The sequence below is a fragment of the Peromyscus maniculatus genome, chromosome 15 (assembly GCF_049852395.1).
Source record: "Peromyscus maniculatus bairdii isolate BWxNUB_F1_BW_parent chromosome 15, HU_Pman_BW_mat_3.1, whole genome shotgun sequence".
NCBI lineage: Eukaryota > Metazoa > Chordata > Mammalia > Rodentia > Cricetidae > Peromyscus > Peromyscus maniculatus.
In genome coordinates, this window is record NC_134866.1 from 75,655,902 (window position 1) to 75,673,758 (window position 17,857).

Here is a 17,857-nt window from a genome sequence, read left to right on the forward strand (position 1 = left end):
ATCTTAAGAAACAAGTCCAGAGCTGGGCGGTGGTGGCGCACGCCTTTAATCCCAGCACTCAGGAGGCAGAGCCAGGAGGATCTTTGTGAGTTCGAGGCCAGCCTGGTCTACAGAGCAAGATCCAGGAAAGGCGCAAAGCTATATAGAGAAATCCTGTCTCGGAAAACCAAAAAGAAAAAAAAAATCCAGAAGTTAAATGAATGGCAGGTAGATTAAGAGGAATGTCATGCATTAATTTAAGCCTTTGGATTCCTACTTGGGAATCGGGATTTGGGCATAACCCACATCAATGTGTCATTGGAGCCCATTTGAGTTTCCTGGTGGCTTTACCCAGCAGGTCTGCATAAAAAGTATGATTCAACCACGGGCCTGGGTACCAGGTATCTGAGATGTCTGCACTTGGCTGTGGTGGGGGAGGCCTTTGGCTCCACCTCTTGGTGTTCCTTTAAAAACCCTAGGGCAGAGACAGTTAGGGCCCAATGGATTAAGATCCAGGCCCTCCTGAGGCTATCCTGTATTTTCTATCTGTTTCTCTCCCCTCTTTACTTCTATCTAATATTTCCTGCTGCTCCTACTCAAAAGTACCCTGGGGACAAGTGGGGATGAGATGGTCCCCCACAATCTGTTAGCCTCTGGATCTAGGTCATTGCCAGACTCCTACAAGGGATACTGTGTTGCTGTTTTCCTTTGGGTGTCATTTTCTTCTCCTTCCAGAAAATTCACCTTATACATCATCAGTGTACGTTCCTTGAGGCCAGGAACCAAAGTAATGTCTCAAGAACATAGATCCAAGATGCTTTGACCCTCTTTCACAGTTAGCACACTGTAGTGCAGAAGATCATTTTTTAAAATTAAAGAGAAATTAGTGGAATTATCTCCGAAACTTTGATTGAAGAAAAGTTGAATTCTTGAAGGATATAAAGGAGAATCATGAAACTTTGCTCTTTAATTAAACCATGTTTCCAGGCTGATGGACAAACTATCAGTTTTGGGGTTTTTGTTTTGTTTTGTTTTGTTTTGTTTTGTTTTGTTTTTGCAGAGACTAGAAACAAAGTTGCTTCCCAAGTGGTCATTATTTTCTTTTCAGTGTTCTTTGTTCTAGAAATAATAAAAGTGATATATTGATGTCATGCACCACTTGCATCTGAGAATTCAAAATATCTTGCCATGTTTTCACTGTATGTGGTTGGCTCTAGGATTGTTTGGGAAAGCCTTGCTTTACAAAGTTGATAAACTGTTGAAAAGTAGTGTCAACAATTCCAGATTGCAGTGGGTAACATTTTATTTAAGGAATAAATAAATATTCAATCATTTTAGCCAAAATAGTGAGCTTCAGTTTCAGTAAGGGACCGAGTCGCAAAAGTAAGGTGAAGCCAGTGAGATGCCTCCGTGCTTGCCTCACAAGTCTGGCAACTCCACATGCCTATGCATGATACCTGTGTCTGTCTGCACATAGACAACTACATGTATCACACATAAGCAACACTACCACATACAAGACAGACAAGAAGAAAAGAAAGCAGATCATAGAGAACAGATGAACCCCAGCTCCTAGAGCTTAAATCAATGGGGTAGCAGAATTAGAATTTAAGATGGACTATTCTTTCTTGGTACAGTGTTCTTACCTGAACACCTCCAGGCATTTCATTAGGATGATATAATCAAATAAGCTTTGATTTAAGTATGTGGGCCACTTACATTAGAGAGTGGGTTGGGAATAATGAGTTTAAGCCCTATCTCAAAAAACAGCTGTCAGTAGGTCTAAACTTGGGTGAACAGATAAGCATTTGCCACTCTTCAATTAACTGACCTTTTATTTTTATCATTGTGTCTCTAGAACAGTACATTGGAAAGATGTTAGAGATAAAAGAAGTTATGGATAATATACTTGCTCAACAGAAGACAGAAAGAGATGATCTAGCTAAAAAATACAGGTGAGTAGGGAAAAGGACTTACCCATTTGAATTATTAAAATGCCAGGGTTTAGGTTTGAAATGTTCCCCAAAGGCCCATGTGTTAAAAGCTTAGTTTCAAGCTTGGTGCTTTTGGGAGGTGATGAGGCCCAGTAGGAAGTTTTCCAGTTGTTGGGGAACAAACACTGGAAGAGTATGATGAAACGCTAGCCCCCTTCCTCTCTGTTGTATCTTGACCATGAAGTGAACAGCTTTGTTTTGCTACACACTCTTGCCAGGATAAGAACACCTCAGGATAAGAACATTAAGCTGGCGATGACTGAAACCTCTGAAAGTCTGACCCCCAAATAAAATGCAGTTAAAATGTTAGTCAGCAGAAGCTGGGGGGATACTAGTAGTCAGGCCAAGGATTGCTTTTATAAGTCTCTTATTACATCTGTTCTCTGACAGCATCATTTCTGTTTCTAGCTTCTAGCTTTTGAGGAAACTCCTCACTAATTCCCATGGTGGTTGCACCAGTTTTTACTCCCAACAGTAATGCACAAGGATTTTTCTTTCCCTGTATCTTCTCTTGTATTGGTTGTCATTTTTTTTGTTCCCAATGAATATTTATTTATTAAACCCATACAGTGTAAAGGTAGAGCTCATAAATGCCTGACAACCGCTCTCATGAGGGACCACTTCCTTATTCTTTGTTTGCTGGGAGCATCCTTAGACTTCCATCATTTTCTACAGTTATAGAAGTATAAGACCCAGAAGGGCAGTGGTAGGCTTGTTCCAAGTTAGTCTCCTCAGAAAGTGAAGGGGAGTGCAGTGATAATGGAAACTTTTACTATGTTTTATAATGATACACTGAGGTGAACTCACTTCTTTCCATACCTCTGCTGAAAATCTTAACTCAGAAAGCTGTCGGGAAAGTCATATAACCATCTGTGGGCTCACTGGCTTCTTTTGGAAAGCTGGAGGCGACATCTCAACGTTAGTACAGGAAACAAAAGTCCGTGTAGTTAACATAGGTATGTGGTCTGGTCAAGGTCAGTGGCTGAATCAATGTTGGTGTCAACCTCTAGACCTTCCTTAATGCTGTGACCCTTTAATATAGCTCCTCATGTTGTGGTGACCCCAACCATAAAATTATTTTTGTTGCTACTTCGTAACTGTAATTTTTCTATTGTTATGAATCATAATGTAAATACTTGATATACAACCTCCAAAAGGGTCACGACCCACAGGGTCAAGAGCCACTGGTCTAGACCAACAGTTAACACTACCTCAATTGCTTCTGATTAATCACTGGTTGAGTTTAGTAGGTCAGTAGTTGAATCTAGTAAGCTTTCACTTACTGGATATAGTAGGTGTATTAGTCAGGGCTCTCGAGAATCACAGAACTTACAGAATGACTCTTTCTCTCCATATATACATATACATGTATATATGGGAATTTATTAGAATGACTTACAGGCTGCAGTCCAACAATGGCTGGCTGTGAATGGAAAGTCCAAGAATCTAGTAGCTTCTCAGTCCCATGAGGCTGGGTGTCTCAGGCTGGTCTTCTGTATATTATGGAATCCTGAAGAAGTAGGCTCCGATGCCAGTGAAGGAATAGATGTGCTGACAAGGTGAGGGCAAGCAGGTGAAGAACGAACCAACCCTTCCTTCTTCCATTGTCCTTATATTGGCTTCCAGCAGAAGGTGTGGCCCATATTAAAAGTGTGCCTTCTAGCCTCAAAGTCTGGATTAAAGGCAGGTTTGTTCCAGCCTCAAGACCTGGGTCACAAGTGTGCCCTCCATTTCTGGATTATACTTCATTCCAGATATAGTCAAGTTGACAACAAAGAATAGCCATCACAGTAGCTCATAGTTGAATCTGGTAGGTCTTTACTGGTTGGGTCTAGTGGGTCATCATTGATTGCTTCTATGTACAGACTGGTTGGTTGTCATTTTTAAAGATTGTTATTCTGACTAGGGTGAGATGGAATCTCAGTGTTTTAATTTGCACTTCCCTGGTAGCTAATGATGTTGTACATTGTTTGAAATGTTTATTGGCCATTTGTATTTCTTGTGTTGAGAATCCTCTGTTCCAACACATGGTGCATTTTTAAAACTGGGTTGTTTTCTTGATGCTTGGTTTATTTACTCCTTGTATATTGTAGAATTAATCCTCTATTGGATGTATAGGAGGCAAATATTTCTCTCATTCTGTGGGATGCCTCTTCACTTACTCAGTTTCCTTTGCTGGACACAAGGTTTCGAATTTTATGAGCTCTCATTTGTCAATTGTTGGTTGTATTTTCTGAAGGACTGCAGTCCTGTTTAAACAGTCTCTCCATATTTTGTGCATTTTTGTGTAAAGTACTTCCCACCTTTTCTCTAGCAGTTTCAGGTTTTATTGTTGCAGACTTTGATAAATTTGGAGGTGATTTTTGTGCAGAGTGAAAGATGAGGATCTAGCTTCCTTCTTCTACACACGGACATCCAGCTTTTCCACATCAGGTTGGCCTGTGAGCATGTGTGTAGATGTAACCAACTGTCTTACTAAATAAGAAACACAGAACCAATGTAAAAGAGAAAGCCAGGAGGTCAGAGCTCAGAGCTAAAACCTTACCTTTCCTCCTGCGCTGGTCCTACCTCTCCGAAAGAGACCTACTTCCTGTGTGTTTGTCTTGATAAAGTCTTTCTGTTCTGCCTTCTCATTGGTTGTAAACCCAAACACGTGACTGCCTCATCACTGCCTGTAAGTACAGCCCTCCAGGTCTTAAAGGCGTGTGTCTCCAATGCTGGTTGTATCCCTGAACACACAGAGACTTACCTAGCTCTGCCTACCAAGTGCTGGGATTAAAGGCGTGTGCCGCCGCCGCCGCCGCCGCCGCTGCCGCTGCCGCCACCACCACCACCACCACCACCACCACCACCACCACACTCTTTCTATGGCTCTAATAGCTCTGACTCCCGGGCAACTTTATTTATTAACATACAATTAAAATCACATTTCAGTACAAATAAAATACCACCATACATGTGTATGAGGAATTCTCTTGATTGTTAATTAATGGTGGAAGACCAAACCCAGTGTGAGCAACACCATTTTACCGGATGGGCCCTGAATTGTATAAGAGAGGAGAATGCTAATGAAAACCATGAGTGTGTGCACTTCTCTCTGCTCTTTACTACGGATGTGGTGTCATCAACTGTCCCAAGCTCTTGCCTCTGAGATCCCAGCAATGATGTGCTGTGACTTGGAATTGTAGGCCAAAGAAACCCTTTCTTCTCCTGTGTTGTCTTTTGTCTGGTTATTTGTCACAGTAACTAAGCTACTGAAATTTTCATTGATTCAATTTCAAGTTTTTATTAGCATATGAATTAGGCTCCAGTATTTCATTTCTTTTTTTCTCTTTCTTTATTCTTCTCTCATACAACACATCCCAACAGCAGCCTCCTCTCCTCCCACCCCACCCCACTCCCACAGGTGCACTGCTCCTCCATTTCCTTCTAGGAAAGAGCAGGCCTCCCAGTGAGTGATGTCAGCTGAACACGGCATAACAAGATGCAATAGAGACTAGGCATAAGCCCTCTGGACAAGGAAAAGGGTCCCATGAGAAGAAGGATCCCATAAGCAGGCAAAATAATCAGAGACACTTCCACTCCCATTGTTGCTGGGTCCTAATGGCTCCCTCAGGGGAGGGAGTGAGAAGGCGCGAAATCAATGACACATACACTGGGAGTCAGGTGAAAGGTAAACAGCAGACTTGTTTATTCATCCACAGGGAAAACCTTATATACCCTCCTCTCAGCACCCAGGCTGTCTCCCCATCTGGTGACATTGTGTAGTCATCCCTCATTGGCTGGCATGATGAGGACCTCTGACAGTGTCTGTTACTAGGTCCTCAGGCAGACTCCAGGTTGGCTCATAGGGAAGTATGTTATGTACTTGCCTTGGCAGCTGGTTTGAACCTTATCTTCCTGCATCCCATGAAACAAAATTTAGTTTTCTCTTTCATGGTGGGAAGCACAGTTTCATAGGTTTTGGTATGTTGTTTTTTCATTTTCATTCAATTCTAAAATGTTTTATTTTCCTTCTTGATTTTCTGTCTTAACATGTTTTTCATTCAATAGTGAGTTGTTCATTTTCCATGAGTTTATATACTTTCTGTTAATTATATCCAGCTTAATCTGTTGTGATCAGATAGATTACAGGGTGTTACTTCATTTTCTTGTATCTTTTGAGACTTGCTTGTGTCCAAGTATGTGGTCAGTTTTGGAGAAAATTCAAAGAGCTGCTGAGAAGAAAATATATTCTTCTGTGTTTTGGGTGAAATGTTCTGTAGAGATCTGCTAGGTCTGTTTGATTTTTGATGTTATTTAACTTCAGCATTTCTCTGTTTAGTTTTTTGTCTGGGTGATTTGTTTATTGGAGACAGTGGAATATTGAAGTCACCCAAATCACTGTGTGAGAGTCAATGTGACTTTTAGGTGTAGTAGTGTTTCTTTTATATACTTGGGTGCCCTTATATTTGATGCATAAATGTTTTGAATTGCAATAATTTCTTGGTGGATTTTTTCCTTTGATGAGTATATAGTATACTGTATATCTTCTGATTAATTTTGGTTTGAAATCTATTTTGTAGGATGTTAAGATAGTTACACCCTCCTGCTTCTGGTTCCATTTGCCTTGAATACCTTTTTCTATCCTTTTGTTCTAAGGTGCTATCTATCTCTGATGGTATAGTGTGTTTCTTGAATGCAACAGAAAGACACATCCTGTTTTCTAATTCAGCCTGTTAGTTAGTGTCTTTCATTGGGGAATTGATATCACTGATATTGTTTATTGATTCCTGTTATTTTTTTGTTACGGTGTGAGTTCCCTCCTCCTCTTAACTGCTGTTCTGGGGTTATTCATTCATTGTGTCTTCTTGGGTATAGTAACCTCTTCAGACTGAAGTTTTCTAGCACCTTCTTTTGAGCTGGATTGGTTGCTAGAAATTGCTTAAATTTGGCACTCTTAGGAATGTATTTCTTTACCCATCAATTATGATGAATATTTTGCTGAGTATAGTCTGTACCAGCATCTGTGGTCTCTCAGAGTTTGGTGGAGATGGGCTAGGAGGAAGGGCTAAGAGAGGTCATGGGAAAGATGTGCTGGGGTGGAGGTGGTGTCTGCACCAAGAGGCAGAGTCACCAGGCAGTAAATACAGGTAGGGTGGGGGGGGGCTCCTGTAAGCAGACAGCTACAGAGCTAAGAATAAGTCTGGAGACAGTGTAATAGACAACCGGAAAGATGAAAATTTCCCACCTGAGTTCCATCCCAGTGTGGCCACTGGGGGTCCCTTGTGGAAAGTATTTCTGAGGATAGTAGGTCGACACCAAGGAATGAAGATGGCCTAAAAGGGAAGGCTGAGAGGGTTGGCAGGAAGCATCTAATCTTTGGAGTCTGCACCAAGAGGCAGAGTCCCCAAGGAATGGCCATTGGGTGGGAGGAGGAGCTCCACAGGGCAGGATGCAGTAAGACTAACAGTAAGTGTGGAGAGACAGGGATGAAAGCTTAATCTCCCCTATTCCTTGTTCTTTCCTGTGTAGTTTTCCTTATACTAGCAAGCAAGTGAACTTCTGTCAACTGAGGAGAAATTGGCTATAGGCCATTTTAGGAGATTTTGAGCATCTCCTAGCTTCAATTCTCTTTTATTGTCCTATGGTAAACAGTGTACCTGGGATTGTGAAATGTTCCCGTTCATTTGAAGTTTCGGGTGTCTAAATCACATTGTTGCTGTAAGATTTCTTGATATGGATGATCTAAAGAGAACACTTTTATGTTTTGTATGAATTCCTTTATATACATAGTTTTAAACATGGTATTATTATTTTCTTCTTTATCTAGCACATTGTATCCTATGCTACCATTGTTTGCCAGTCTCTTCTTACTGTCCTCCTTATGTACTAGTACTGTTATCACTGTCTGTGTTCAATATCAGCTGTAGATGAACAGTCTTATTAAATAAGAAACACAGAGCCAATTGCAGAGTTAAAAGCCCAAGAGGTCAGAGCAGTAGCTAAGAGCTAAGCTTACCCTTCGCTGCCACTGCTGTCCTTCCTCTCAGCAAGAGCGCTACTTCCTGTGTGTCTGTCTTTTTATGGACTTTCTATTCTGCCTTCTTATTAGTTGTAAACCCAACCACATGACCTCCTCATCACTGCCCATCTATACAGACCTCCAGGTCTTCTATGGTTGGTATTGAGATTAAAGGCGTGTGTCTCCATGCTGGTGGTATCCTTGAACACACAGAGATCTACCTGTCATGTGATTGGGATGAAGGGCGTGCGCTACCACTGCCAGAGTTCTGCTATGGCTTGCTATCAGCTCTGACCCCCAGGCAACTTTATCTATTAACATGCAAATAAAATCACATTTCAGTACAAATAAAATATCACCATAATCAGCACCTATGAACTTTGTTAGAAAGAAAGGCAAGCTATTTCTATAATGCTTTTTCTAAAAACATTATCACTTAATATATAGCCTGTAGATCCCTGGTAGATCCTTAAGACCATTTTATGTCAAGTTAAAGCTATGTTTTATAATAATATGTTTTTCGTTCCAATTCACTTGTCAGTGTCCAGTAGAATTTTCCCAAAGACCACCTGCTAGCTAATAAAATATTTGTTTTTATATCCTTCTTTACAATTTTTCTGTTTGAATTCTAAAATAATAGTCATAGATACAGTCTGTACAAACGAAAGCTGTTTGGTTTCCTCAAGAGTATGTATAAGTTCTGAGGCCAAAAAGTTTGAGAACCAGTGAAGTCAAGGTCAGCGAGGGATTTGTGCTTAACCAAAAGACAAATGTGGAGGTGAGATGAGTCACTTCCTCTGCCATATTCTTCAAGATACTGAAGTCTTGGAGTTGAAGCTGCCTAGGATAGGAGTTGTCTGGGAAACCCTTCTCAGCTTGAAAAAACCTCAGGACAGATTCAGAATACAACTATAGTAAATATTTAATGAACTAATCTAAGTCTCATTGAAGTATGATTATTCAAAAAACAGTGTTGTTACTCTGTAGCTAAGAGAACCTGAGTAGAACTTACTCCCCTATATACCTTCCTACTGTAAACTAGGTGTTCACACTGGAAATTAAGTGACAGTAGTCTATTCAGGCACCAGCCGCTACCTTTGAACCAGTACAGGATAGATTACCCAAGTCTTCTTTCCTTTTGAGTTCACTCAAATAATGTCACATTCTAGAATAAAGGCAAACTGAGGCTGGAGAGTCAGATCAGAGGTTGAGAACATTTGTTGTCCTTTCAGAGGATTGGGGTTCAATTCCCAGTACCCACGTGGATACTCAAAACCATCCATAACTCCAATCCTAAGGGGTCTGTATCTCCAGTCCCAGGGCATCCAAAGCCTTCTTATGACCTCTGGCACCAAGAATGAATGTGGTGCACATATATCACTCAGGCAAAGCACTCATATACATAAAATAGTAGAAAATAAATTCTAAATTTTTAAAGGCCAATTCACATTAAATGTCAGTTTTCTTGCAAAGGAAATATATATCCCAAAGATAGACTTTATTTACTTAAAGCTGACTCACAGTAAGAGAGAGAGAGTATCTTTAATATCAAAAAGTCTGTGAAGAAAATTTTCCATTAATATTTTTTCCTTTTTCTTCTAGGGTATCCATGGAGTCATTTAAGCACGGAGCCCTGAGAGAACAACTGGCTAACTTGGCCACAAGACAAAAGAGTCTTTTAGTTGTGGCAAAGAAGCAGAAAAAAATAAGACTGAAAATTCAAAACTTTAAAAATGCCATGCCATTTTCTGGTGTTAGTTTAAGGAAGCTTCCATGTAGCTCAGACATCGCTAGTGAGAAGAAGAGCCAAGAGTCTCCTCGTCTGGAAAACTCAGTCCATCCCCAGGCAGGCCCACTGCCTCCTGTCAGTCTTGCTTCTGTTTCTTCTGTCAGTAGAAACATGGAAGAAACACAGTTGTCTGTGGACACACAGAAGGACCGCCATGACAGTAGCATTTGTTTAAATGCAGAAGCAATGAAAAGAGGAGAATTCTCTGGAAATGAGATGAATTCTAAACAGAATGTTCAGGATTGTGTCTTGGATGGGTTATTGAAATCCAGACACTCAGATGGCACTGAGAAAATGAAATCATCATCCCAGCCTGTTGCTTTTATTCCTCAAGCAGGAAATTCACAAGCAGAAAAGAGTTGGACAGAAACTGTGGTCAAAGGCTATGGACTTGATAGTTCTCCTGCAGTGACTGACACTATAAACATTTCAGAAGATAAAAGTGTATTTTCCCAAAATGATGCCCGTCCACCACCTGGACCTCAGAATCAGGACCTTTCCTGTTGTACTCCAAAAAGAAGAAACAAGAAACCAGTTTCCCGACAGCCATCTGGGGGAGCATCCAAACCTCTGGCTCATCAAGTGACTGCTGTCTTAGACACTGACACTGTGCAGCAGACAAAGTCGTGTCTTAAAAACACAGCTTCCGTTGTTTCCCATGCAAACAGCATTCAGAACTCTCCTTCCTCTGGGTCTGCCCATCCACATTCTATTAAAAAGCCTTCACACCACAGCACAGCTCCTAAGAAGAAAAATGTGCAGCTGAAAGATTTGATATTACTTGGAAGAATTAATCCAGGAAATGACATTCTGGAATTCAAAACACAGGTATTTTTTTCTCTAAAGTCTTGCAAATTTTATAAACAATGTTGGTGTAGCATAGTATAGGCATATAGGAAATAGGATTTTGTGTGCTGTCTAAATGTGGAGACATACTATATTCTTAGGGAGAGAATCCACACCTTCTGGAATTTCCCTGATAGATTTTAGTCATAAGCACCTTTGGATTCTCAACTCATCCAGTTATATTGTAGCAGGAAGGATTTAAGAGTAAAGATAGGAAATGGGAGCTGAAGCCATCCCTAGGAATGTGCTAATTTGTCTTCCATAAGTGTTCAATTTAAGACCAGACTTGAAGTTTCAGTAAGAAACTCAATTAAAAATATAGTATATACATAAACCCAGCACTTGGGAGGCAGAGGCAGGCAGATCTTTGTGAGTTCAAGGCCAGCCTGGTCTACAGAGCGAGATCCAGGAAAGACGCAAAGCTACACATAGAAACCCTGTCTTGAAAAACCAAAAATAAATAAATAAATATAAATATAAATATAGTATATGCATAAAACTGAGTGATGAGAAAAGATTCTGTTAGATATGCCTATTAAAAATATTCCATATAATCTCACTTTTTGTGAGAGGAATTCAAAATGGCAAAGATTATCAAGTCATCAAATATGCTTCTTTGCTTGTAGACTGATATTTGAGAAATCAGCCCAGCCTTACTGTAATTTAGCCTAATGGCTGTGTTTTCTACTTTTCTCATTTCTAAACACTGACTTTTCCTACTTCAGAGGCTTTACTTCTAAGTTAAGAACAAAACAGTTTAATGCTAAAGTTTCAATTAGGGTTCTAGGATCACATTAATGGTTTGATCTCCTTCCCTTCAATATTCTCGCTTGCCCACCAACCAATTTGTTAAGGAATACTTACCTTATAGTAACCAGAGCACATCAGTTCTTAGTAGATTATAGTTCCTCAGATCAGCTTAATGGATCTTCAGTAGTCTTTCATAATTGTAGCCATTTTAAACATCTTTATTGGGGTGTAATTTGTATACAGTGCACTATACATACACCAAGTGTACTATTTGACAAGTTGGACATGTGTATTACCTGTGAGATTCTGTCCACACACAATAAACCATCCCTCTGCTCCGGAAGCATCTTAGGCCTGTTTTCTACCTCTTTCCTGCTGGTCCTCGGGCCGGTGCTTCTGTGCTTTGTGCTCCTCATTTGCATCTCTAAGAATTTTACATAGGAGAATTATACTTCATATGTTCATTTTTGTCTGACTCCTTTTCAGTCTAATTATTTGAGATCCATCTTTGTTCATTCCTTTTTTATTGGTTGGTAATTTATTTCATCTGATACTATAGTTTATCATTTTTACCTGATAGATATTTAGGTTGTTTCCAGCTGTTGGCTATTACCTATAAAGCTGCTATGAATTTTGTTATACAGACTTTGGTATGAGATATACTTTCATTTTTCTTGGGCACATACCTATGATGGATTTCTTGAATCCTAAGATAGGTGTACATTTAACTTTTAAAGAAATTGCGGAAGTTGTTTGTCATATCCGATTCATGCACTACTTGTGCATGAGAGTTCTAGTTGCTCCACATCATCACCGGTGCTTAGTATGATCACTCCCTTAGTTTTAGCCTTGCTAACATACAGTGTTGATGGATGGATGTGTTAGATAGCATGTATGTATGTGTACTACTTTATCATTATGATTTTAATTTGCATGTCCACAGTTAATGATTTTGAACATCTTTTCTTGTTCTATTGGCCATCCTTATTTAATTTTTGGTTCAAGTATTGGTTCAGATCCATTGCCTATTTTTCTAATTGCTTCTTCATCTGCTATTTAAGAATTATTTGTATAAGTAGGTTCTCCTCTTTGATCCTTGGTCTTAGCAGCTTCGATGGTTGGCTAAGTTTCCAGTACCAGGCATGGTTTCCCTCCTGTTGATCAGACCTTAGGTTCAATTAGACAACTGTTGGTTAGTGCCAGGATACAACTGCCGTGTTAGGAGTATCTTTCGGTGTTGGTCATTTTTGTGACTCAGGCATCACAGTCAGGTAGGCCCAGTGGTTTTTTCCCTCCTTTGTCAGCTTGCATAGCACCTTCTGGTACTCTGAAAGCTAGGCCTCGGTGAGGAGGCTTTCAGGTCAGATGCAATTCAAATCTTCCAAGTCCTGTGTCCAAAGTACATGGTGTCTTCAGTAATAGGGATTTACTTTCAACCTCTGGGAGGCAACTAAAAGCAACAACCATAGCCTATATTGTTTTGGGAGTCTCTTGGACTTCCTGACCAACAACTCAAAAAGAGGTTTCATTCAAGGTGTGTGTGTGTGTGTGTGTGTGTGTGTGTGTGTGTGTGTGTTTTATCCCTCTCTATTCCCTCTCCGTCTGTTTTGACCTCCCTCCCTGCTTCCTAACTAAAGGCACCTCCCCATTATCCCCATTCCCCAATCATATTGCTTGTATCCTACGATTCCCTCTCTAGAAACCCCTCCCCATGGTTCTTTTTTATTTTTCTGGTTTCTGTAGTTATTCCAGATTATGTATTCACATCTGGAGACTTAGAGCTAGGTACCACAGATGGTCAGCACTGAAGTCATGTACATAAAAGACAACACTAAACAGATTCAGCAGACTTACTAGACTTACGTAGGGTTCTCTAGAGGTACAGAACTGATGGAATTGACATGGAAGAGATTTACTAGACTGATCTATAGGATGCAATTCAGATAGTCTAACGAAGGCTGCCTCATAACAAAAAGGCCAAGAATTCAGTAGTTGTTCAGTCCACGAAACTCAGTGCCTCAGCAGTCCCTGGTGCTGGAGTCCTGAAGGATTCCTGGAGAAGTTCTGATTTTCAGTCTGCAGTGGAGTCCTGAAGAGGTTGGGTTTAATACTTGCCACAGCAACAGAGGAGGAGACAGATTTGCCAGTTAGAGTGAAGGCAGGCAAGCAAAAAGTAAAGCTTCCTTCTTCCTTGTCCTTTTATGTGGGCTGCCACTAGTGCCTCTTCCTACCTCAGATTATTTTTAATCAAAGAATAATTTGAAAAGGATGAGTTTGTAAGATTTTTTTTATCTTAATCAAATTAAGAAAATCCCTCACAGGCATGCCCAGCATCTTGAGTTTTAGTTGATGCCAGATGTCATCAAGTTGACAATGAAGATTAGCCATCACACATACATATATGTAAGAAAAGGAAGCCATGAATTTTAGAGGGAATAAGGGGAGGAAGCTTGGAAGACAATGGAGGGAGAGGACGGGGAGAGGTTGGAGGGAAGAAATGATTTAATTATATTTTAATACAAATTTTTTAATCTATGTTCCAAATGAAAGTGAAAAAAATGATTTGTCTGACTCAAAGTGGCAAAGGTTTTTTTGTATAGCAAAGTTAGTGAGTGTATTAAGTAGCTGCAGTTTGGGGACGTGATGGTGGTGCTTAGGTGTCTTCAAGTGACTGTGCATTTGACCTCATGGCTTTATAAATTACATTTCTCAAAGAATGTAATTTACCGCAAAGATAAAGATTGAGCATAATTTTTAGTTTTGCGCTAGGGTCCATTATAAATTAATTTTCATATTAATTTAAGTATAAAGTATAATCCCTATTCATATGTGTGTGTGAATTCATATATATGAACATATCTATATATGGTAGTATACTTATATATGGTAATATATTTATATGAATATACTTATTTTTATCTATTTTTGAAACAATATCTTACTCTGTATCCCAGATTGGCCTGGAACTCTTCATATAGCCAAGGCTAACATGTGGTGATCCTCCTGCCTCAGCCCTCCAAGTTCTGGGATTGCATATGTGACCTACCATGCCCAGGCCCATTCATATTTTCTAATTTGAATAACTAGTTGGCCCAGCAGCATATGTTGAAAGAGACATCCTTGTTCCAATGAGTTGCCTTTGAGTCTCTTTAAAAGATCAAGTGCTCATATGTGTGTCTATTTCTGGACTCTCCATTGTTTCGTTATTTATTTGTCTATCTTCATATTAGTAATAAACTGCCTTGATTATTGTTACGGTATAATAGACCTTGAAATTAAGTTAATGCTAGCCTTCTGATCATGTTCTTTCAGAAACATATTTGGCTATTTTAAGTCACATATGAAATTTAGGATGAATTTGTCAGTTTCTACTACTAAAAAAAGCTGTTATTTTAATTGATATTTCATTAAATCTGTGGGTTAGTTGGGAAGGAAATGGCATCTGAGCAGTATTGTTTTGTTAAAACCATGAATGGAGTATGTCCATTCATTTACTTTGGTCTTTGATTTGTCTCAACAGTGTAGGGGTAACTCACTTTTCAAGAAGTCTTTCTTATCTTTTATTAAGTTTGTCTATAAATATTTCATATCTTTTTTTGTTTGATTGATTTTTTGAATCAGAATTTCTCTGTGTAAACAGTCCTGGTTGTCATAGAACTCACTCTGTAGCCCAGACTGGCCTCAAACTCACAAAGATCCTCTTGCCTCTGCCTCCCAAGTGCTGGGATTAAAGGTGTGCGCCACCACCCCACTTCCACCCCATTATTTCATATCTTTAATAACATCAGTTATCCAGTTTTTAAATTTTTTCAATTTCTAGTTGCTTATTACTTATTACTAGTTGCAAGAAATTGACATTTGGATATTGAAATATTTTCCTACAACTTTGTTAAGCTTACTAGTTGAAGGATGTGTTTGGAAATTTTATTGAATTTGCTTTGTAAATTATCATATGGTTTAGTAACAAAAGATAGGGCTTCTATCTTTCTTTTCTTTTTTTTTTTTTTTAATTTGTTACCTTACTGCAGGGACCAAACTGGATGGCAGTAAAGGAATAGGAGCAGACAGACATCTGTTTCCTACCTGGTTTCACTGTTAGGAATGTGTGAGCTCTAGATTTTTTAAAGATGTTTTTCATCAGCCTGAACAAGTTCTCTTTTCCTCATAGTTCATTGGGTGTTTCCATCAGGAAAGGATGTTGGACTTTGTATAGTGCTCTATATGAACTTGTTGGGAGGGACCCCTGGGTTATTTTTGTTCTGTTGATATTGCAGTGCAAGAAAACAAAACCCGCAGCTCTCATCTTGAAGGGAGCAAGACACAGTTTATTCTGGAGCCATTCTGAGTGGCCATGGCCCGGGGACACAGATTTAGATTCACTCAAATTCCATGTCCCAACGTGGGAGCAGTTTTGTGAAGCTTGATAGTTTTACAGAACAAGAAAGCTGAAAATCAAGGCAAATTTAGAACACATGGGTGGGTACATCAGAGAGGCAGGCATGGCAAGATGGGGGCAGATTTTTTCCAGACCCAAGATGCTGTCTGAGCTTTGGGGTTGGTGGAAGCTAGTGATATGCTAAGTTGATAGATTCCCAAAAGTTTCTGTCTATTAGTCACGGGATCTTGATTCTGACACAGGTGAACAAGGAATGGCTATTCAGGGGCTAAAGCTAACCCAAGATAAGGTAATTAGCCCTTTGGACCTGCAGCATTCCAACTTCTCCACATCACTGCCGTTCTAATCCACCAGTTTTTGCAGACACAGCTTGCCTCCAGGAGTTCTCGTTCACAATATGGTATATAGCATTAGTTGACTTTTGGATGTTAACCCTTGCGTTCTAGAGATAAATTCCACTTGGTTGTAGTGTAGGATTCTTTCATGTGTTGTTGGATTTGATTTGCCAGCATATGTTAAAGATTTCCTCTATCCACATGCACTAGAAATACTGGATGTTATTTACGATTTTGGTCAGAGTAACACTGGCCTTATAGCATGAGGTCACAAATGCTCCTCTATCCTGACTTTTGGAAAAGTTTGTGAAGTCTTTTTAACTTTTTCACAGTATTAGCAGTGAAGTCATTCATATCTGGGCTTTTCCTTGTGAGTAATGTTTTGTTACTAATTTGCTTGTTACAGGTGTTTTTAGATTGTCTGTTTCTTCTTGGCAGTTTTGGCAGTTCATGTATTTCAAAGAATTTGCTAATCTAATTTATCAGTATATAGTTATTAATAGTATTCCCTTACAGCTTTTTATTTCTGTAATATCAATATTAGTATCTTCTTTGCTTTTGACCTTCATCATTTGACTTGTCCAACTTGACTTTCTTAGTCATCTAGCTTAAAGGTTTGTCGTCCATATTATTAAAAAGAAACTTTTTATTTATTGCTTTTACTCTAAAGCTTTTTATCATCTATTTTGTTTTTACTCTAATAGTTTACTTTTTTAATTACTTGTTTCCTTCTGCTGTGTTTCTTTTTCAAGTATCTTTAAGGTTAAGACATCGAATTGATTTTCTTTTTTAGTATTATCATTATATTTATAATTGCAAATATTACTCTACTAGGTGTGGTACACATGTTTGTAATCCCAGTACTTGATAGACTGAAACAGGAGGATGGTGTGTTCGAAACTAACCTGAACTACATATGAAACTGTCTCCAACCCCTACCCTGAGCCAAAAGAATACCCTGTTGCCCATTGCTTTTGCTGCATCCCTACAATTCAATATGTTGTATGTTTTCAACCATTTTAGAGTTTCTGTGCGTGTGTGATATTTGCGTGTGTGTGTGTGTGTGTGTGTGAGAGAGAGAGAGAGAGAGAGAGTGAGAGTGAGAGTGAGAGAGAGAGAGAGAGAGAGAGAGAGAGAGAGAGAGAGAGAGAGAGAGAGAGAAACCATGGATGCCAGAAGTCAATGTCAGGTGTCTTCCTCTGTCGCCATCGTCTTTTTTAAAAGACAGGGTCTCTCACTGAACCTGGAGTTCACTGTCTCTTCTAGACTGGCTGGCCAGAGAGCCACTAGGATCCATATGCCCTACCCCACTGCTGTGTTACAAATACAGCTAGCTTTTATGTTGATGCTGGGATCTCTGTGTATCCTTTGGGCCATATCTCAGGTATTTTCTAATTTGCAGTTTGATTTATCCTTTGATTCACTACTTACTTAGGATTATGTTGTTTGATTTTTATTTAATGGTGAGCTTCCTGGTTTTTTTTCTGTTAATAATTTCTACTCATATTCCATTGTGGTTAGAGAACGTATTTTATATTATCCCATTCCTTTTTAAACTTTGTGAGGCTAATTTTATGGCTTGCCTAGCGAGTGTCCTCGCCTAAATAATGTTCCACAGGCAATACAAGGAATAACTATTCTGCCCTTAAATGGTTTTCTTTTTCTTCCTTTTTTTTCTTGTTTTCTTTTGCAGTGCTAAGGACTGAATGTATGTACAAGGCAAATGATATACCACAGAGCTATATCACCAGCCTTTGGTATTTT

At 39.4% G+C, this 17,857-nt stretch overlaps 1 protein-coding gene across 5 annotated transcripts in view; it reads left to right on the forward strand.

Moving 5' to 3' along the window:
• Ankrd31 (ankyrin repeat domain 31) overlaps positions 1–17,857 on the forward strand; it is a 165,435-nt gene that overhangs the window by 110,869 nt on the left and 36,709 nt on the right. For all 5 annotated transcript variants that reach the window (XM_042261661.2, XM_042261660.2, XM_042261664.2 and 2 more), the window contains 2 exons: positions 1,838–1,934; positions 9,580–10,594. In XM_042261661.2, the coding sequence (XP_042117595.2) occupies positions 1,838–1,934; positions 9,580–10,594 (1,112 nt within the window). The remainder of the gene's footprint in view (positions 1–1,837; positions 1,935–9,579; positions 10,595–17,857) is intronic.